The sequence below is a fragment of the Pavona decussata genome, unplaced genomic scaffold, assembly GCF_977016875.1.
Source record: "Pavona decussata unplaced genomic scaffold, jaPavDecu1.1 SCAFFOLD_140, whole genome shotgun sequence".
NCBI lineage: Eukaryota > Metazoa > Cnidaria > Anthozoa > Scleractinia > Agariciidae > Pavona > Pavona decussata.
In genome coordinates, this window is record NW_028145553.1 from 525908 (window position 1) to 539622 (window position 13715).

Genomic DNA, 13715 nt, shown 5'->3' on the forward strand with positions numbered 1-13715 from the left:
AAAGTTCCCCCGGGACAGAGGGTGCCTCGCGTGGTCTCGCGTAGATCATCTGGTCACGCAATACGCCAGTATTTTCGAGGCAGTCTGAAGAACTGCCAGCTAAAAGTTCACACCGATCCGAAAGTTACTCCTGTGGCGCAGCCTCTCCGACGGACGCCCTTCCACTCCGTAAGGCTGTCGACCAGAAACTACAGCAGTTTGCCGATCTCGATATCATTGAAGATGCTGACTGTCCTACCCCGTGGGTATCCCCCTTAGGGTTCAAACCAAAGCCCAGTGGGGACATCCGTGTCTGCGTTGACATGAGACGAGTTAATGAAGCAATGGTGCGTGAAAGGCATCCTATACCCACCTTGGAGGAGACCTTACAGGCCATGAATGGTGCAAAGGTGTTTTCAAAACTTGATTTGCGATGGGTTTACTATCAAATTGAGCTTCATCCAAACTCGCGCAACTCTCATGATTACCACGTTCTCCACTCACACGGGCCTCAAGCGCTACATTTGAACGCCTTATTTTCGGTCTACCCTCCGCTTGTGAACAGTACCAGTACGTAATTCAAGAAACCCTACAGGGTATTGCTGGCGCCCGGAATATTTCCGACGACACCCGCATCTTCGAAAAGGATCAGGATTCACATGACCGCTACCTAAAAGAGACTTTTAAGAGACTTAAGGAATGTGGGCCCACTCTGAATAAAGAAAAGTACCTTTTCAGCGTTTCTGAGCTGGTTTTCTTCGGTTTCAAAGTCTCTGCGGCTGGTCTTTCTCCGTATGATAAGAAGGTAGAAACCATACAGAATGCTTGCACCACTCAGAATTCTGGCGAGGTAGAAGCTTCCTGGGTCTTATTAACTATTGCTCCAGATTTATTCCAGATTTCTCCACCAGGTCAGAACTGCTCCGGCGGTTGACCAGAAAAGGAGTCCCGTGGTCGTGCACCTCTCAGCACCAAGAAGCTTTTGAGAAGCTGAAGTCCACACTGGCGAATGATTGTGTTATGGCACACTATGATGAGACCAGAGCTACTCAGTTACGAGTGGATGCAATTCTAGTAGGTGTTGGAGCAATACTAATGCAGCATAATGGCACTACCCCTTCGCCCAGTCGCTTTTGCTAGGCGTACACTTACAGACGTGGAAAGACGGAACTCGCAAACTGAACGCGAGGCCTTAGCGGTGGTTTGGGGTTGTGAACAGTTTCACATTTACTTATACGGCAAGGAATTCAGCCTCTTCACTGATCATAAGCCTGTAGAGATCATTTACAGCCCTAAGTCAAAGCCGCCTCCCCGCACTGAGTGATGGGCGCTAAGGCTACAGCCCTACAAGTTTAAAGTGATTCACATGCCAGGCAAGACAAATCCAGCCGATTTTCTTTCGTGTCTCCCTCTTCAAGGCCAGCCCAACCGTGGACGGCAGATAGCGGAGGAGTACATAAACTACGCTGCCTCCAATTCGATCCTCAAAGCCATGTCCCATACAGAGATTGTTAATGCAACGCGAGACGATCCGGTACTGCAGAGTCTGCTGAGCTTTCTCCTTGGTGGCAAATGGCCGGCTATTCCCGACCTTCTTCCTTTCTACCCGGTTCGTTCAGAATTATCCGTTTGTCATGGTCTCATTCTTCGCGGACGCAGAATTGTAATTCCAGCCCACTTACGACGGCCAACCCTCCAGTTAGCCCACGAAGGTCACCAGAGCATAGTACGTACGAAGCAGCTTCTACGAGAGAAAGTTTGGTGGCCAGGCATCGACCGCGACATTGAACAGGCATTTTTAAAGTTGTGCCTTCAAAAGTTGTGCCTTGAAAGTTGTGCCTTCAGTTGTCATCCGATGTCTCCCAAATCTCCAGCAGAGCCCCTACATCAGTCCGTTAAGCCGCGAAAGCCATGGGAGGTCGTTCACATCGACTTATGCGGTCCATTTCCCCGGGGGGATACTCCCTCATATGGGCTATATAGGTATGTGCGGCCCCAAAGGTTATGGTTTTTCAGCCGCTTTGGTCATAAATAGGGTATCGATTTTTGCACACTAGTCTTGAATTCGTTTATTTTTCTTTTTGAAGAAGCTACTTCTTCATCATGATGTTTACGGCAACTGTGTACATGCCGCAGACACTATCAGGTCATAAATAGGTAAGAGAGGATGATCCTCTCTTGAAATAGGGTATCAAATTTTTGGTCAGGTCATAAATAGGGTAGGGAAAATCGCAGATTTTGGTCATAAATAGGGTAAGGGTTTTGGGAAGCGGGCCGCACACCCTATCCAATTTTTTTGGGAGTACTCCCCCCCCTCCCCGGGTCCACTTCCTTCTGGAGAAAGTCTCCTCGTCCTGGTTGTCGCGTGGTCAAGGTGGCCGGAGGCTGCTATTCTCCGATCGACCAAAGCTGAAGTTCTTGTGAAGTACCTTCAGGGGATATTTTCTACACACGGTCTTCCAAAGCTGATAACTTCGGACAATGGCCCTCAATTTGTTTCGAACACCTTTTCAGATTTCCTTGAGGCGCATGGAATTTCTCATCGCAAAGTCACGCCATACTGGCCTCAAGCTAACGCGGAAAGATTGGCAAAGATTGGCAAAAGGAAAGTTTCAAGTTCTTCAATGACAGTCGCTTTTTAGTGTTTATCAAAGACATTTCGGCATATCTGATTTTAGCCCGACGTTTTATTTATTATTATTTTTTTTAGCTTTTATTTGGTGATGAAATCCTCAAGTGTAGCGAATTGATTTAATTTTCTTATCTCAACTTGGGGAGGGATTTAGTGTTTCCGGTATAGTATTTCTGATAAGAAAGAGCTGTAACGCTTGCACGTGATTGTGATCATATTTCCGAGCATAATCTCTGCGCTTTTGATGTAGAAGTTATTCGCGAGTTGTAAACGAAGAGGTCATTTTAAAGACCAAGCATGTTATTTAAGTAAAATACGAAAATACAAAAATTCCTTGTAGGTGTGCCTTCAATGAGTGGGAAAAGTTCCTTGTTCAGTAGTTGTAAGGGCGCACAAATTGTCTTCTTTTCTCTGAGTCAGATATGTAATATGCCCCGGGTCATGACGTTTTCCGAAAGAAATTTCCAGTATGATCTCTAATAATGTAATGTAATGTAATGTTTTTTTAACCAACTTTGAGGTGTTTGGGAATAGGAGGAAACCCCTCTTTCGAGTGTTTGATATTACTTCTCAAACTATTGATAATTCTTGGAGAAATTCGCAGCAAAAGTTCACAAAATTTTATGATAATTAAGATCACTTTTTTAAACCTTCTTCACGGTAGTGCTTTGCTTTGTTTTGGCTTGATGAATTATTAATGAGTTTGAGAAGTAATATATCAAACACGAGGAAGAGTGTTTCCTCCGATCTCCAAACACCGCGGAGAAGTAGGTTGGAAAAACGAGGCACAGCCGAGTTTTTTTAACCAACTTTGAGGTGTTTGGCAATAGGAGGAAACACTCTTTCGAGTGTTTGATATAGCTTCTCAAAATATTGATAATTCTTGGAGAAATTCGAAGCAAAAGTTCACAAAATTTTATGATAATTAAGATCACATTTCTAAACCTCCTTCACGGTAGTGATTTGCTTTGTTTTCTCTTCATGCATTATTAATGAGTTTGAGAAACAAATGTCCTGTATAATCTCCAGTACCGTAACGCAATATTTCAATTGCGAAGGGAGGATAGCTTTAAAATCTGCGAAGCGACATTGGAAATAAATCTGGCACAGCATCACGTGTAAATGCCAGAAAAGGGATCTTGTTTTATAAGAATATCAAGGCTGAAGTTTGCGAAATTTTAAGAATGTTTTAAGAATAAACCCGAGGCTGAGATTTTGAAAAGAATATAATTTTGTGTGTTAAAAATTTGTAAATACAATACAATTGTATGTTCTTAACCAAACCGTATAAAATTCTTCCTTTCTCTAAACGGAAAAACTAGCCAACAAAATGATAAAAACCTGCACTAGCCAAATGTTCGATCCTCATGGCAGTTCGATGGCTATCTAAGAATATTCACAAGAATATTTTCGGCCTAACATTGGTAGAAAAATAAGAATATTCAGCCTGGGCCGGAAAAACGATTTTCTTATAAAAGAAAAGAGTGCATTGAAAGATGTTCCAAGTTAATTGTCAAGCCTTGAGTCGCTTCACTGATGTCACAAAATGCTCTATTTGAACCTTTGTGCGCTTGAATAAAAAATCGTTCCTTGAAGCTTACAACAAGGCAGTGTTCCACCGACACTCATTATTTATGTATCATATTGAGCCAAGTAAAAGTTATTACGAAGGATCCATATATACGATTTTGTAGCCTCGGATGCAGCCGTTCAAAGCATATTTCGGTTTTTCAGGTTTTCGCTTTCCGTGAAAAGAGATCTTGGAGTCGACTGACCTGCACCGCGGGCAAGAGTGTAAGGAAAGCCAATAATACATGTCAAGTCGTAGTTGCCTAGGTAATATGTAGTCTGCTCTCACCTTGAACCGCCAACGTTTTGATTAAACCAACGAACAAAAACAGCAACAAACCAAATCACCAGATTTTATTTTGTTTTGATAACATGGCCTTACACCGACACAAATGTAATTTTTCTTTTGGCGCCCTAATATTGATTCAGCGATTAAAAAAAAGACAGAAAATTCACTCTTATATCCCTGTCTACTGTTCCAAAACAAAAACAAGGTACATGGATTATTTTCGATTCAGTTGGAAAATCGCTCTAAAACAACAATAAGATTAATTTGTATGACCATATTACAAACTGCATAAATTATACATATTGCATGTTACAGTATTGCAAAAGCGTCAAAAGATTCCTGAAGTTCTGCTAACTAATAGAAATATAAAATACAAAGTACTTACTACAAAAAAGGAGGCTGAGAAAAGAATTAAACTTTATCAGATTATATTATAGGGTAACAAATTTTTTTCTTTAATCAAAACAGGAACAAATGAACTTAACCATCTGCTTATTGACCTGACACGATCAGAGGAGATCATTGATGTGAATTGTAAATGTTTGAAGTTTGGAAATTTAGTACTTATTTCATCCGCATAAAAGTCATTTCTAATGGATAAATCAGATTAAGACAAAAAAATAGAAAAAAAAAATAGATTTCATCTCAATGAACTCACAGAAGGGAGCTAAGTTGTTCACATCTCGATATTCTCGTATCTAACTGTCTCTAGCTCTAAATTATCATCAGTAATGGCTGTAAGAAATGGTAAAGTACTACATTCAAAACTTATTGCTTATCCTAATATATTGTTTATACAATATTTTGGGCTAGTTCTAGTATTTTCATATTTCGCTCTTTTTAAATTTGGATTACTTGTATTTGAACCTTACTTTTCCATCCACAGGAACGTTTCAAATTGCGCACTCCTCTGAGCTATGTGTGGATTACAGAGAGAATAGTAATTCAGGAAATTGTCTGCGATGCAAGTCTGTTCCGTCCCCTCCATCACAATCTGTAAATGTAAATGTTACACCTGCACATGTAACAGAGCGCACCCCTCTGTCTCCGCACACAATGTTCACCGTGGAGCTTTTTATTTTAGCCTGCAAGTGGTACACAGTGCCTTTCTTAATAACAATTGGTGCGTCAAACAAGACTTTAAAACCATGATAACTAAACAATTCAAGTTTATAAAGCTCTGAGGAAAACTTTCTGCTTTTGGACACAACTTTGTTTCCGCCAGAGCTTTTTGTTATCTCCGCGTTTGCGGACGTTACATAGAGACGACTACCAAAGATGCACACTCCATGCAACAAAATATCTCTGCTCACAGAGAAATTAATGCAGTCCTGATAAGACTCAAGGGAACTGTTCAGTTTTCGTGGAAATACCGATTTAAATCTACAACATCGTTCAATCGACAGACAACCAAAACGTTTGGTTTCTGGAAACCTCACGGGAGAAGTCAACACTGAGGTAAAGTGTTTGAAAATTTGGATGATTTCTTCCTGTATTAAAATTCCACTGTCCAACACAACACTCGCGAAGTCTTCTTGTGTCATGGTTGAAAAACGCATTCCTTTCACTATTTGCTCTCCAAGAATTTTTCGTTTATCTTTTCCATCCGCTTCCACTAAGCCTTGCCTCTGACATTCCTTTGTGGCCCACAATTCCACAGCTTTAAACAGTTCTATTTCTGCAATCAGCAGACTGTCCCTTGAGACTATCGCCTCAAGTAAGGACCTCTCGATTGTCGCAAATCCATCCGATTTTACAGCCGAATTGGTTTGTTCATCGATCAGTTTCCAGCATCGATCCACCAGGTTTTTCTCTCCGTATTTCTGCGCAGATGGCAAAATGCTGAAAACATTCGATGGATCTAAGTGATCTTGTAAATACTTCGTGCATTTCTCAGCGAGTGAAGGCACTATGTATTTCTTTGCCAAATACAAAACTCCAATCACATTACTTCCGCTCAAATTCGCCTCATCGCTGTAGATGTAACGAAGCAACTCCAACAGACTCTCGTACTCAAAGTCAGGCAGTTCAATAGAGTCTCTAGTCTCCGCTAGCTCACCGTAAAACATGGCTTCAAACACAGGACTGCCAATCGACAACACAAACTTGTGAGCTGGAATCACTTGCTTACTTTCACTTTCACCATCGCTCTGGCGAACCACAAACTTCACATCGCTGAAGAGATCGTTGTTGAGCATAAACTTGGTTCTCTCCCTGATGGTTGTTTTTGTTGTCTGCCAGTTCATTTTGGCTTATGATTTGGTTTCTGGACCAAAAAACGGCGCGCTGTAATCGTAAATTTTAAGTAATGCTTTAGGAATCAGTAAGAACAGCGGGGACACAAAACAATTTTCATATAGAATTACCATAGAACTTAGCGTGACCGTGATTCAGATCAGGCGGGTAAATATAGATTCAGTCATGCAATCAGGCGTGTCTGGCTCGTCACGGCGGTTTTTGCGAAAATCTTCTTGCAAAATGGCAGTTTTCTTATACTGAAAACTATTCCATATACGGCTTTCAATAATTCGTAAGATTAGCAAATGGAACTCAAGGGGATGATAAAGTGATCGGTGTTCCCCCTGTGGGGTGGGGGTACTCCTCGGAATTCTCATTAGGGATGTGCACGTGCCGCCCGGCTCTCCAAATCCTGACCCTAATTTCAGACCAACATACCATTTTCCATGCACACCCGCGTTTTCAGACCTGCCCTCTAAAATCCACACCCGTCTTCCTGAGACCTTTGTTGTAGCGTAATTTAGCTTTGCATTAGTGCTGAAGTCAAGAATTGGTAAAATTCACCAGAAAATTAAGCTCAAATGATATATTTTGGATGTTTCTCTTTCTCTACTATTAAATTGGAGTTGAGAAGACAAATACGTTTATACGCTGTCGTGATTCCCTTGAAAACCATACCCTATTTAAGACGTGACCATAACGGTTGTTAAGAAAAAGTTCTCCTTGAATGGTAGGCTCAAAATCCAAATTTAATCCCAATAAATAAACGGGAAAATGTTAAACAACAAGGCGTGAAAAGAAACTACAAACTCTAGCAAAAAAAGCAAAAAAACTTGTACGCGTCAACAAAATCGTACGCGCCATAAAAATTTGAAATATCGCGCGCGTGTCACGTGATCACGCGCGCGCCAAGTTCTCCGCTAGAGGGTAGTCTCAACGTCTCAAAGAATTCAAACATCTTCCCTCCTCGGTCAGTGTTCATCATAATCATCGAGTTCAGCAAAACACTGATCGACTTTTCGTCTCTTCATTTCACCAACAACAGCTGCCTTCCTTCTGAGTCTTTGTTCTGGATGGGTGCAAGTTGGTGAACTTGCATCTGCAACTTCCGTTGTGGTAACTTCAAGAGGATACACATTCTGTAAGGGTCTCCTGAGACGGGTACGTTTGCCTTTGTTTGAGATAACTTCCACCGTTGCTCCTCGTACAAGACCATCGTTCCCTGGATGAACGTCTTGAACCTCTCCAAGCTTCCACGTTCCTCGGTTAGACCTTCCTTCTTCCATCACAGTAACGATGTCTCCTAGCTGAATTGAGCGACCGGAGAAAGTTCCCTTCTTAGTCCTGTGGTGTTCTCGCAACTCTACCACGTATTCTCGCTTCCAACAGTTCCAGAAATGGGACAGCAGTAACAGTAAATAACGCTGTCTTCTAGTGAGAAGTGAAACTTCACTTGTCTCTTCTTCGTCGACTGCAATTTCGTCAGGAATTGAAAGCAATCTTCTTCCTGTCATCAGATAAGATGGTGTGAGTGGTTCCTCAACATCTTCTGAAGACACGTACGTCAGAGGGCGGGAATTCAACACGCATTCCACCTCGGTAACAACAGTCAATAGTTCTTCATACGACAACTTGGCATTCTTGAGAATTTTCTTCAGACAACGTTTCACAGAACGAATCAAGCGTTCAAAGAAACCACCCCACCAAGGGGCTCTTTCCAAATTAAACCTCCACTTCACCTTAAGATTCAACAGATACCTCTGTACTTCTGGCAGCTCAAACACTGAAGACAATACTCTTGCGGCGGTCTTGAAAGTTTTAGCGTTGTCTGATACAACCAACCTCGGAATACCGCGCCTACAAATAACAAGTTTGAAGCTTCTGATGAATGTTTCAGTGCTGAGATTGGGTACCACTTCAAGATGGACGGCTCTGGTGCTTCCACAGGTAAACAGTGCAAGGTAGACCTTCTGCATATTGCTCCGCTCTTCATTTTCGCCACTCCTCACAAATAGTGGTCCAGCAAAGTCAATTCCAGTATTTGTAAAGGCAGGGTTCTCTTCCACGCGGAATTGAGGCAATGGTGCAGTTGGCGGGACGGCATAATGCTTGCCTTCGGTCTTCTTACAATTCACACATTTCGATATTACCTTTCGAACAGTTTGTCTTCCCCTTGTGGCCCAAAATCGAGATCTCAGTTCCGTTAAAGTTTCCTTAACACCATTGTGTAGCACTCGCTGATGGCAGTCATCGATAATAAGCACTGTCAAATGATGGTCAACTGGCAAAAGAATAGGAAGTTTAGCATCAAACGGTATGGATGCGTTTTGCAATCTTCCCCTGCATCTGAGTAATCCATTGTCATCTGAGTACAAGCCAAGTTGTTGCTTCAAATTCTCGAATCTTGGGGACCTGACTACAGCTTTCTGCATTTCCTTCAACCACAAGATTTTCACAGATTCACATTCTTCATTACTGAGCGGTCCGACTAGTTTTTCTTTAGTCTCCTTTGACCTTGTGTTACGCAGAAATCGGAGTACAAAGGCAGTTACTCTGATTAGGCGTTTGAAGTCGCCAAATTTGTTAGGGTCCAATACACTGGACAGACTTGGGATTCTGCTTTCCACAACGAGTCCAGTAGAATGAATCAGCTTACTCTTCGGTTTGTCGCTGGGACGCATCTCATCATAGTAGTCACGTGACAATTCAGTGACATCTGCTGGGCTGGGCCACTTATCCTTTCCTTCGAGCAGCCAAGGGGGTCCATGCCACCAAATTTCAGACTCTTGTAAGGCCTCCGCACTCATTCCACGGGATGGCAAATCAGCTGGGTTTTCATAACCTGGGCACTGGTTCCACGATTCAGATGGGATCAGTTGTCGAATTTCTTTGACTCTGTTCTGCACAAACTGCTTGTACTCTCTATCGACTCCCTTTATCCAGTGCAGTGTCGTCATGGAGTCAGTCCAGCAGAAAACTTCATTAATTTGAGCTATCGGTTGAAGCGCCTCTCTCATACGCTGGACTAGCCTTGCTAATATCAACGCAGCTAAAAGCTCAAGTCGTGGGATTGTTGGTTTCGTCAGGGGTGCAACTCTAGTTTTGCTCATGATAGGCCGGGTCGAGATGCCTTTAATCGTCTCGATTCTTAAATATACGGTAGCAGCGTAGGCGACTTCTGAACTGTCTCCAAAACCATGGATTTGCAGAGAGGTTACTTGATCTCTAATGTTGTGGAAATAGCATCTGTCAATCGAAATAGACTGAACTCTCATCAGATCTGACAACCAACTTGTGTACTTGAAGTTCAGTTCATCACAAATAGGTTCGTCCCAGTCAGTCTTTAATTTGCACAAATCTTGAAAGAGGATCTTGACTGTGATAAACAGTGGAGATATGAAACCGAGAGGATCGTAAAGTTTAGCGACGACTCTAAGAACTGATCGTTTGGTCAATGGCAAGTCTTTAGCGAAGTTAACCAGCCAATCAAAACGTAGAATGAAGGCATCTCTTGTTATGTCCCAGTTCAGACCAAGAACCTTTCTCTCTTCAGATGTTTTGCCTTTCATTCCAAGATGAGTTGTCGCGTATGTTTGATCTTCTTCTGCTACTGTAGCAGCCTCTGTGATTGGAACGCCTTCCTCGTGATCAATCCACTGCATCAGCTTCTGTCAATTTGAAATCCACTTTCTCAAATTGAATCCTCCATCTTTCATTCTAGATCTTGCCTTCGAATAGAGTTCGAAGGCCTCGGAATCATTGTCCTTTCCCCCGTTGAAATCATCCACATAGAGAGAGAGTTCAGGAATTCGTTTGCGAACTGAGGATCGTCTGATTCATAGCTTGTGACGTGGTGTCTTATCGTGCCATTTAGGAGAAAGGGTGAACTCGTGACGCCAAACACAACTCGGTTAAAACGCTTGAGAACAATTTTGGGGACTTGACTTGTAGGGTCATCTACCCACAGGAAACGTAAGACATCTCGGTCGGGCTCTGCAACCCCTACCATTAAGAAGGCTTTCTCTATGTCGGCTGAAAAGGCAATGCGATGATATCTGAAACGCATGAGGACGTCAGATATGTCAGAGAGTAAAGATGGGCCTGCATATAGACATTCGTTGAGGGACGGGCCAGTAGACGTCGTCTGTTTATCTTCGCGTATAACTGGATGGTGTGGCAAGTAATGGAGGCGACCAACCTTGATTTCAGAGTTAGAATCAACTTCAGAAATTATTCCTTTGGACGACTGTTCTTCTATTATTCTGTTGTATTCGGCGAGCAATTCAGGGTTTCTTCTCAGACGCTTCAAGACAGAATTTAGGCGTGAGACTGCAACTTCATAGTTGTCTGGTAGCAAAGGGTGATGTTCCTTCCACGGTAAAGATACTTCATAGCGGCCATCGCGATTGTGAATCGTATCCAAGAACTTGTCATGAACAGATGCTTCGTTTGCTAACACGCCAATGCTCTCTAACTCCCAGAATGTCTTCATTTCCTCCACTAGCGGGTCTCCGTGTTTTTCCTCTGAAACAGCCTCGGAAGGGTGCGACGTGTCAAGTCTCAGAGTGTGGCAGGTTGTTAGATTCACTTCAGATTCAGAACTCAGTTCTTGGGGTAAGGGACCGGATAGTACCCATCCTAGAGTCGTTTTCATGGCGACAGGACCAAATTCCCCCCGTTTCAGATCTCCGGTAAAGAAACACCAATAGATGTCATTTCCAATCAAGATATTCACTTCTGAGCCGCAATCCACGACTGGGCAATCCGCGAGTTCTAAATCAACCAAATGTCTGTAAGACTGTTGGGCAAGTTGCACTGATTGATCCTTTAGAGGGCTGCAAATTAGGGGAACTACATTCGCAGTCATCTGAACTGTCGAGCTGTCTACACCAAGTCCATTGACACAGAATTCAACGACATCGCATTCTTTCAGTTGCTCCTTCTTGTCCGAAAGTCTTGATAAGAAGCTTCTCGGATTTTACAGCGGATAGATTAAGCTTGTTCCTAGCACGTTCGGTCATATAGCTTCGCTGACTTCCACTATCAAACAAGATTCGCATAGTGCGACCAGTGTGTAGCTGATTAACGCTAGACACCTTGCCAATAGCAGTTTGCAGAAGGACAGATGTATTCGAGTTTACGTACACGGTTGTTAAAGACTTCCTTTCCTGGACTCCCTCTTGACGCGCAGTTGTACATTTGGCTTTATTGCAAATCGACACGTGATGTTTTCCTGAGCAATCATGACACGTGCTGCTAGAAGGGCAATTCAGGCCACATGACTGCGGCGCAAGCACAAGAAACAACGCCCCTGTTGTTTTAATAGATTTCTTCTAGCTCCAATATCAGTGATTGTGGTACAACGTGCGCTGGGGTGCTTCTGTCTGCAGTACGTACAACTCACAGACCTCTCTTCTGATTGTGTTACTAAGGTAGATGCGGTAGAGGGGCCTGACCTACCCTTAATAAATCTCCCGACATTCAACTTCACTGGGATCACAGCTGGTTCAGACAAGTTATTTCCAATCAGTTCACAGCGCTCCCTTGCTTCAATTTCGCTGTCAAAATCCCTTAAGAGTACATCTAAGTCCCACTGTTCTTTATCTATGGACCTTGAAATTGTTAAGGGCAGATTTGCTGGTAGTTTCTCCATCAGAAGGGGTATAAACAACTTCCCATAAGATTCACTTTCCACCCCTATAGCTTGAAGAGCGCGAATGTGGGCCTCAACTTGATCGTAAAGCTCCCTTAGACGTTTCAAGTTACTGTCAAATGCTACTGCTGCTATCTTAACGAGACACTCCATATGTGCATCGATAATAACTTGTGGTTGCCCGAAACGCTTCATTAGAATGTTTTTCGCCGCTTCATAATTATCGGCTATTAAAGGAAGACCACGAATGGCTGCGGCGGCCGTACCGTACCCACTAAGGTTTTAAGATAGTTGAACTTATGAACATCTGACAGCGCTTGGTTCTCGTCCACAGCACTTACGAATGAATCCCAAAAGGGAGAGAAAAGGATGGGATCCCCATGGAACTTTTTCAGAGAAATCTTAGGTAGTTTTGCCTTTACCCCTAGGCCATAACTAAACGAATTAGAAGTAACAGAATGAGAGTTGGACTTATCTGAATTGTTCTCCACTTCTGCAAGGAGCACCTCGTCTATCTTCACCATCATTTCATGAATAGACTCTCTGAAATTTCCTGTTTCTTCTATTTCTGCTTCGATTTGATCCTCTTTAAGTAGACTGAGGATTTCGTCATCTAGACTTCCAAGAATCTTGAGTTTCTCTTCAAGAGCAATCCGATATGTTTTCAACTGATTAACCACGGTGGGCTCGAAACGGTCGAGTAGAGATTGAATCCTTTCCAGAGTTTTTGTGACATATCCCTTATGTCCTCCTCGAATTTTCTTGTTCTTTTTCAGATCTTCGTCCCCCATTTTGTAGATGAAATCCTCTTCAGACGGCGACTTGTCGCTTCTCGATGAAAGTATCTGAAATAATCCTTAGACGGCGAGTTGTCGCTTCTCGATAAAAAATTCTCAGAAATTCTTCTTTAGACGGCGACCATTCGCTTCCTGGGTCTCGGCACCATGTTAAGAAAAAGTTCTCCTTGAATGGTAGGCTCAAACTCCAAATTTAATCCCAATAAATAAACGGGAAAATGGAAAACAACAAAGCGTGAAAAGAAACTACAAACTCTAGCAAAAAAAGCAAAAAAACTTGTACGCGTCAACAAAATCGTACGCGCCATAAAAATTTGAAATATCGCGCGCGTGTCACGTGATCACGCGCGCGCCAAGTTCTCCGCTAGGGGGTAGTCTCAACGTCTCAAAGAATTGCGACAGCGACATGATATTTCAGTTCTCTTGTTCGTTGTTCGTAGTCACGCGCTATGACGTGGACGGATGTCTAAATTTGGGCCCATCCGAAATCGGCTACCACGTGCATTTGGTAGACTACTCGACTCGCGTTGGTTGTTCTACTTTTTGCTGTGCTACACC

At 42.8% G+C, this 13715-nt stretch overlaps 2 protein-coding genes across 2 annotated transcripts; both read right to left on the reverse strand.

Annotated features, from left to right (window-relative positions):
* Window positions 1–4519: 4519 nt before the first annotated feature.
* LOC146466810 (BTB/POZ domain-containing protein 6-like) lies at window positions 4520–6765 on the reverse strand. The gene has a single exon (XM_085126674.1). The coding sequence runs from the start codon at window positions 6713–6715 to the stop codon at window positions 5396–5398; it is 1320 nt and encodes a 439-aa protein (XP_084982800.1). The 5' UTR covers window positions 6716–6765; the 3' UTR covers window positions 4520–5395.
* Window positions 6766–7726: 961 nt separating this feature from the next.
* Window positions 7727–10757, reverse strand: LOC146466811 (uncharacterized). The gene is made up of 2 exons (XM_085126777.1): window positions 7844–10757; window positions 7727–7769 (listed from the first exon to the last, which is right to left on the reverse strand). Exons 1-2 carry the CDS (start codon window positions 10367–10369, stop codon window positions 7740–7742), a joined length of 2556 nt encoding a protein of 851 aa, XP_084982903.1. The 5' UTR covers window positions 10370–10757; the 3' UTR covers window positions 7727–7739.
* Window positions 10758–13715: the final 2958 nt, after the last annotated feature.

Excerpts from the sequence above, each read along its gene's own strand:
- LOC146466811 (XM_085126777.1), bottom strand. The coding sequence starts at position 10,369 with ATGCAGTGGATTGATCACGAGGAAGGCGTTCCAATCACAGAGGCTGCT. Across the intron at positions 7,770-7,843 it reads TCAGGAGACCCTTACAGAAT|ACTCAGAAGGAAGGCAGCTG; the intron begins GTGTATCCTCTT and ends TCCAGAACAAAG.
- LOC146466810 (XM_085126674.1), bottom strand. The coding sequence starts at position 6,715 with ATGAACTGGCAGACAACAAAAACAACCATCAGGGAGAGAACCAAGTTT.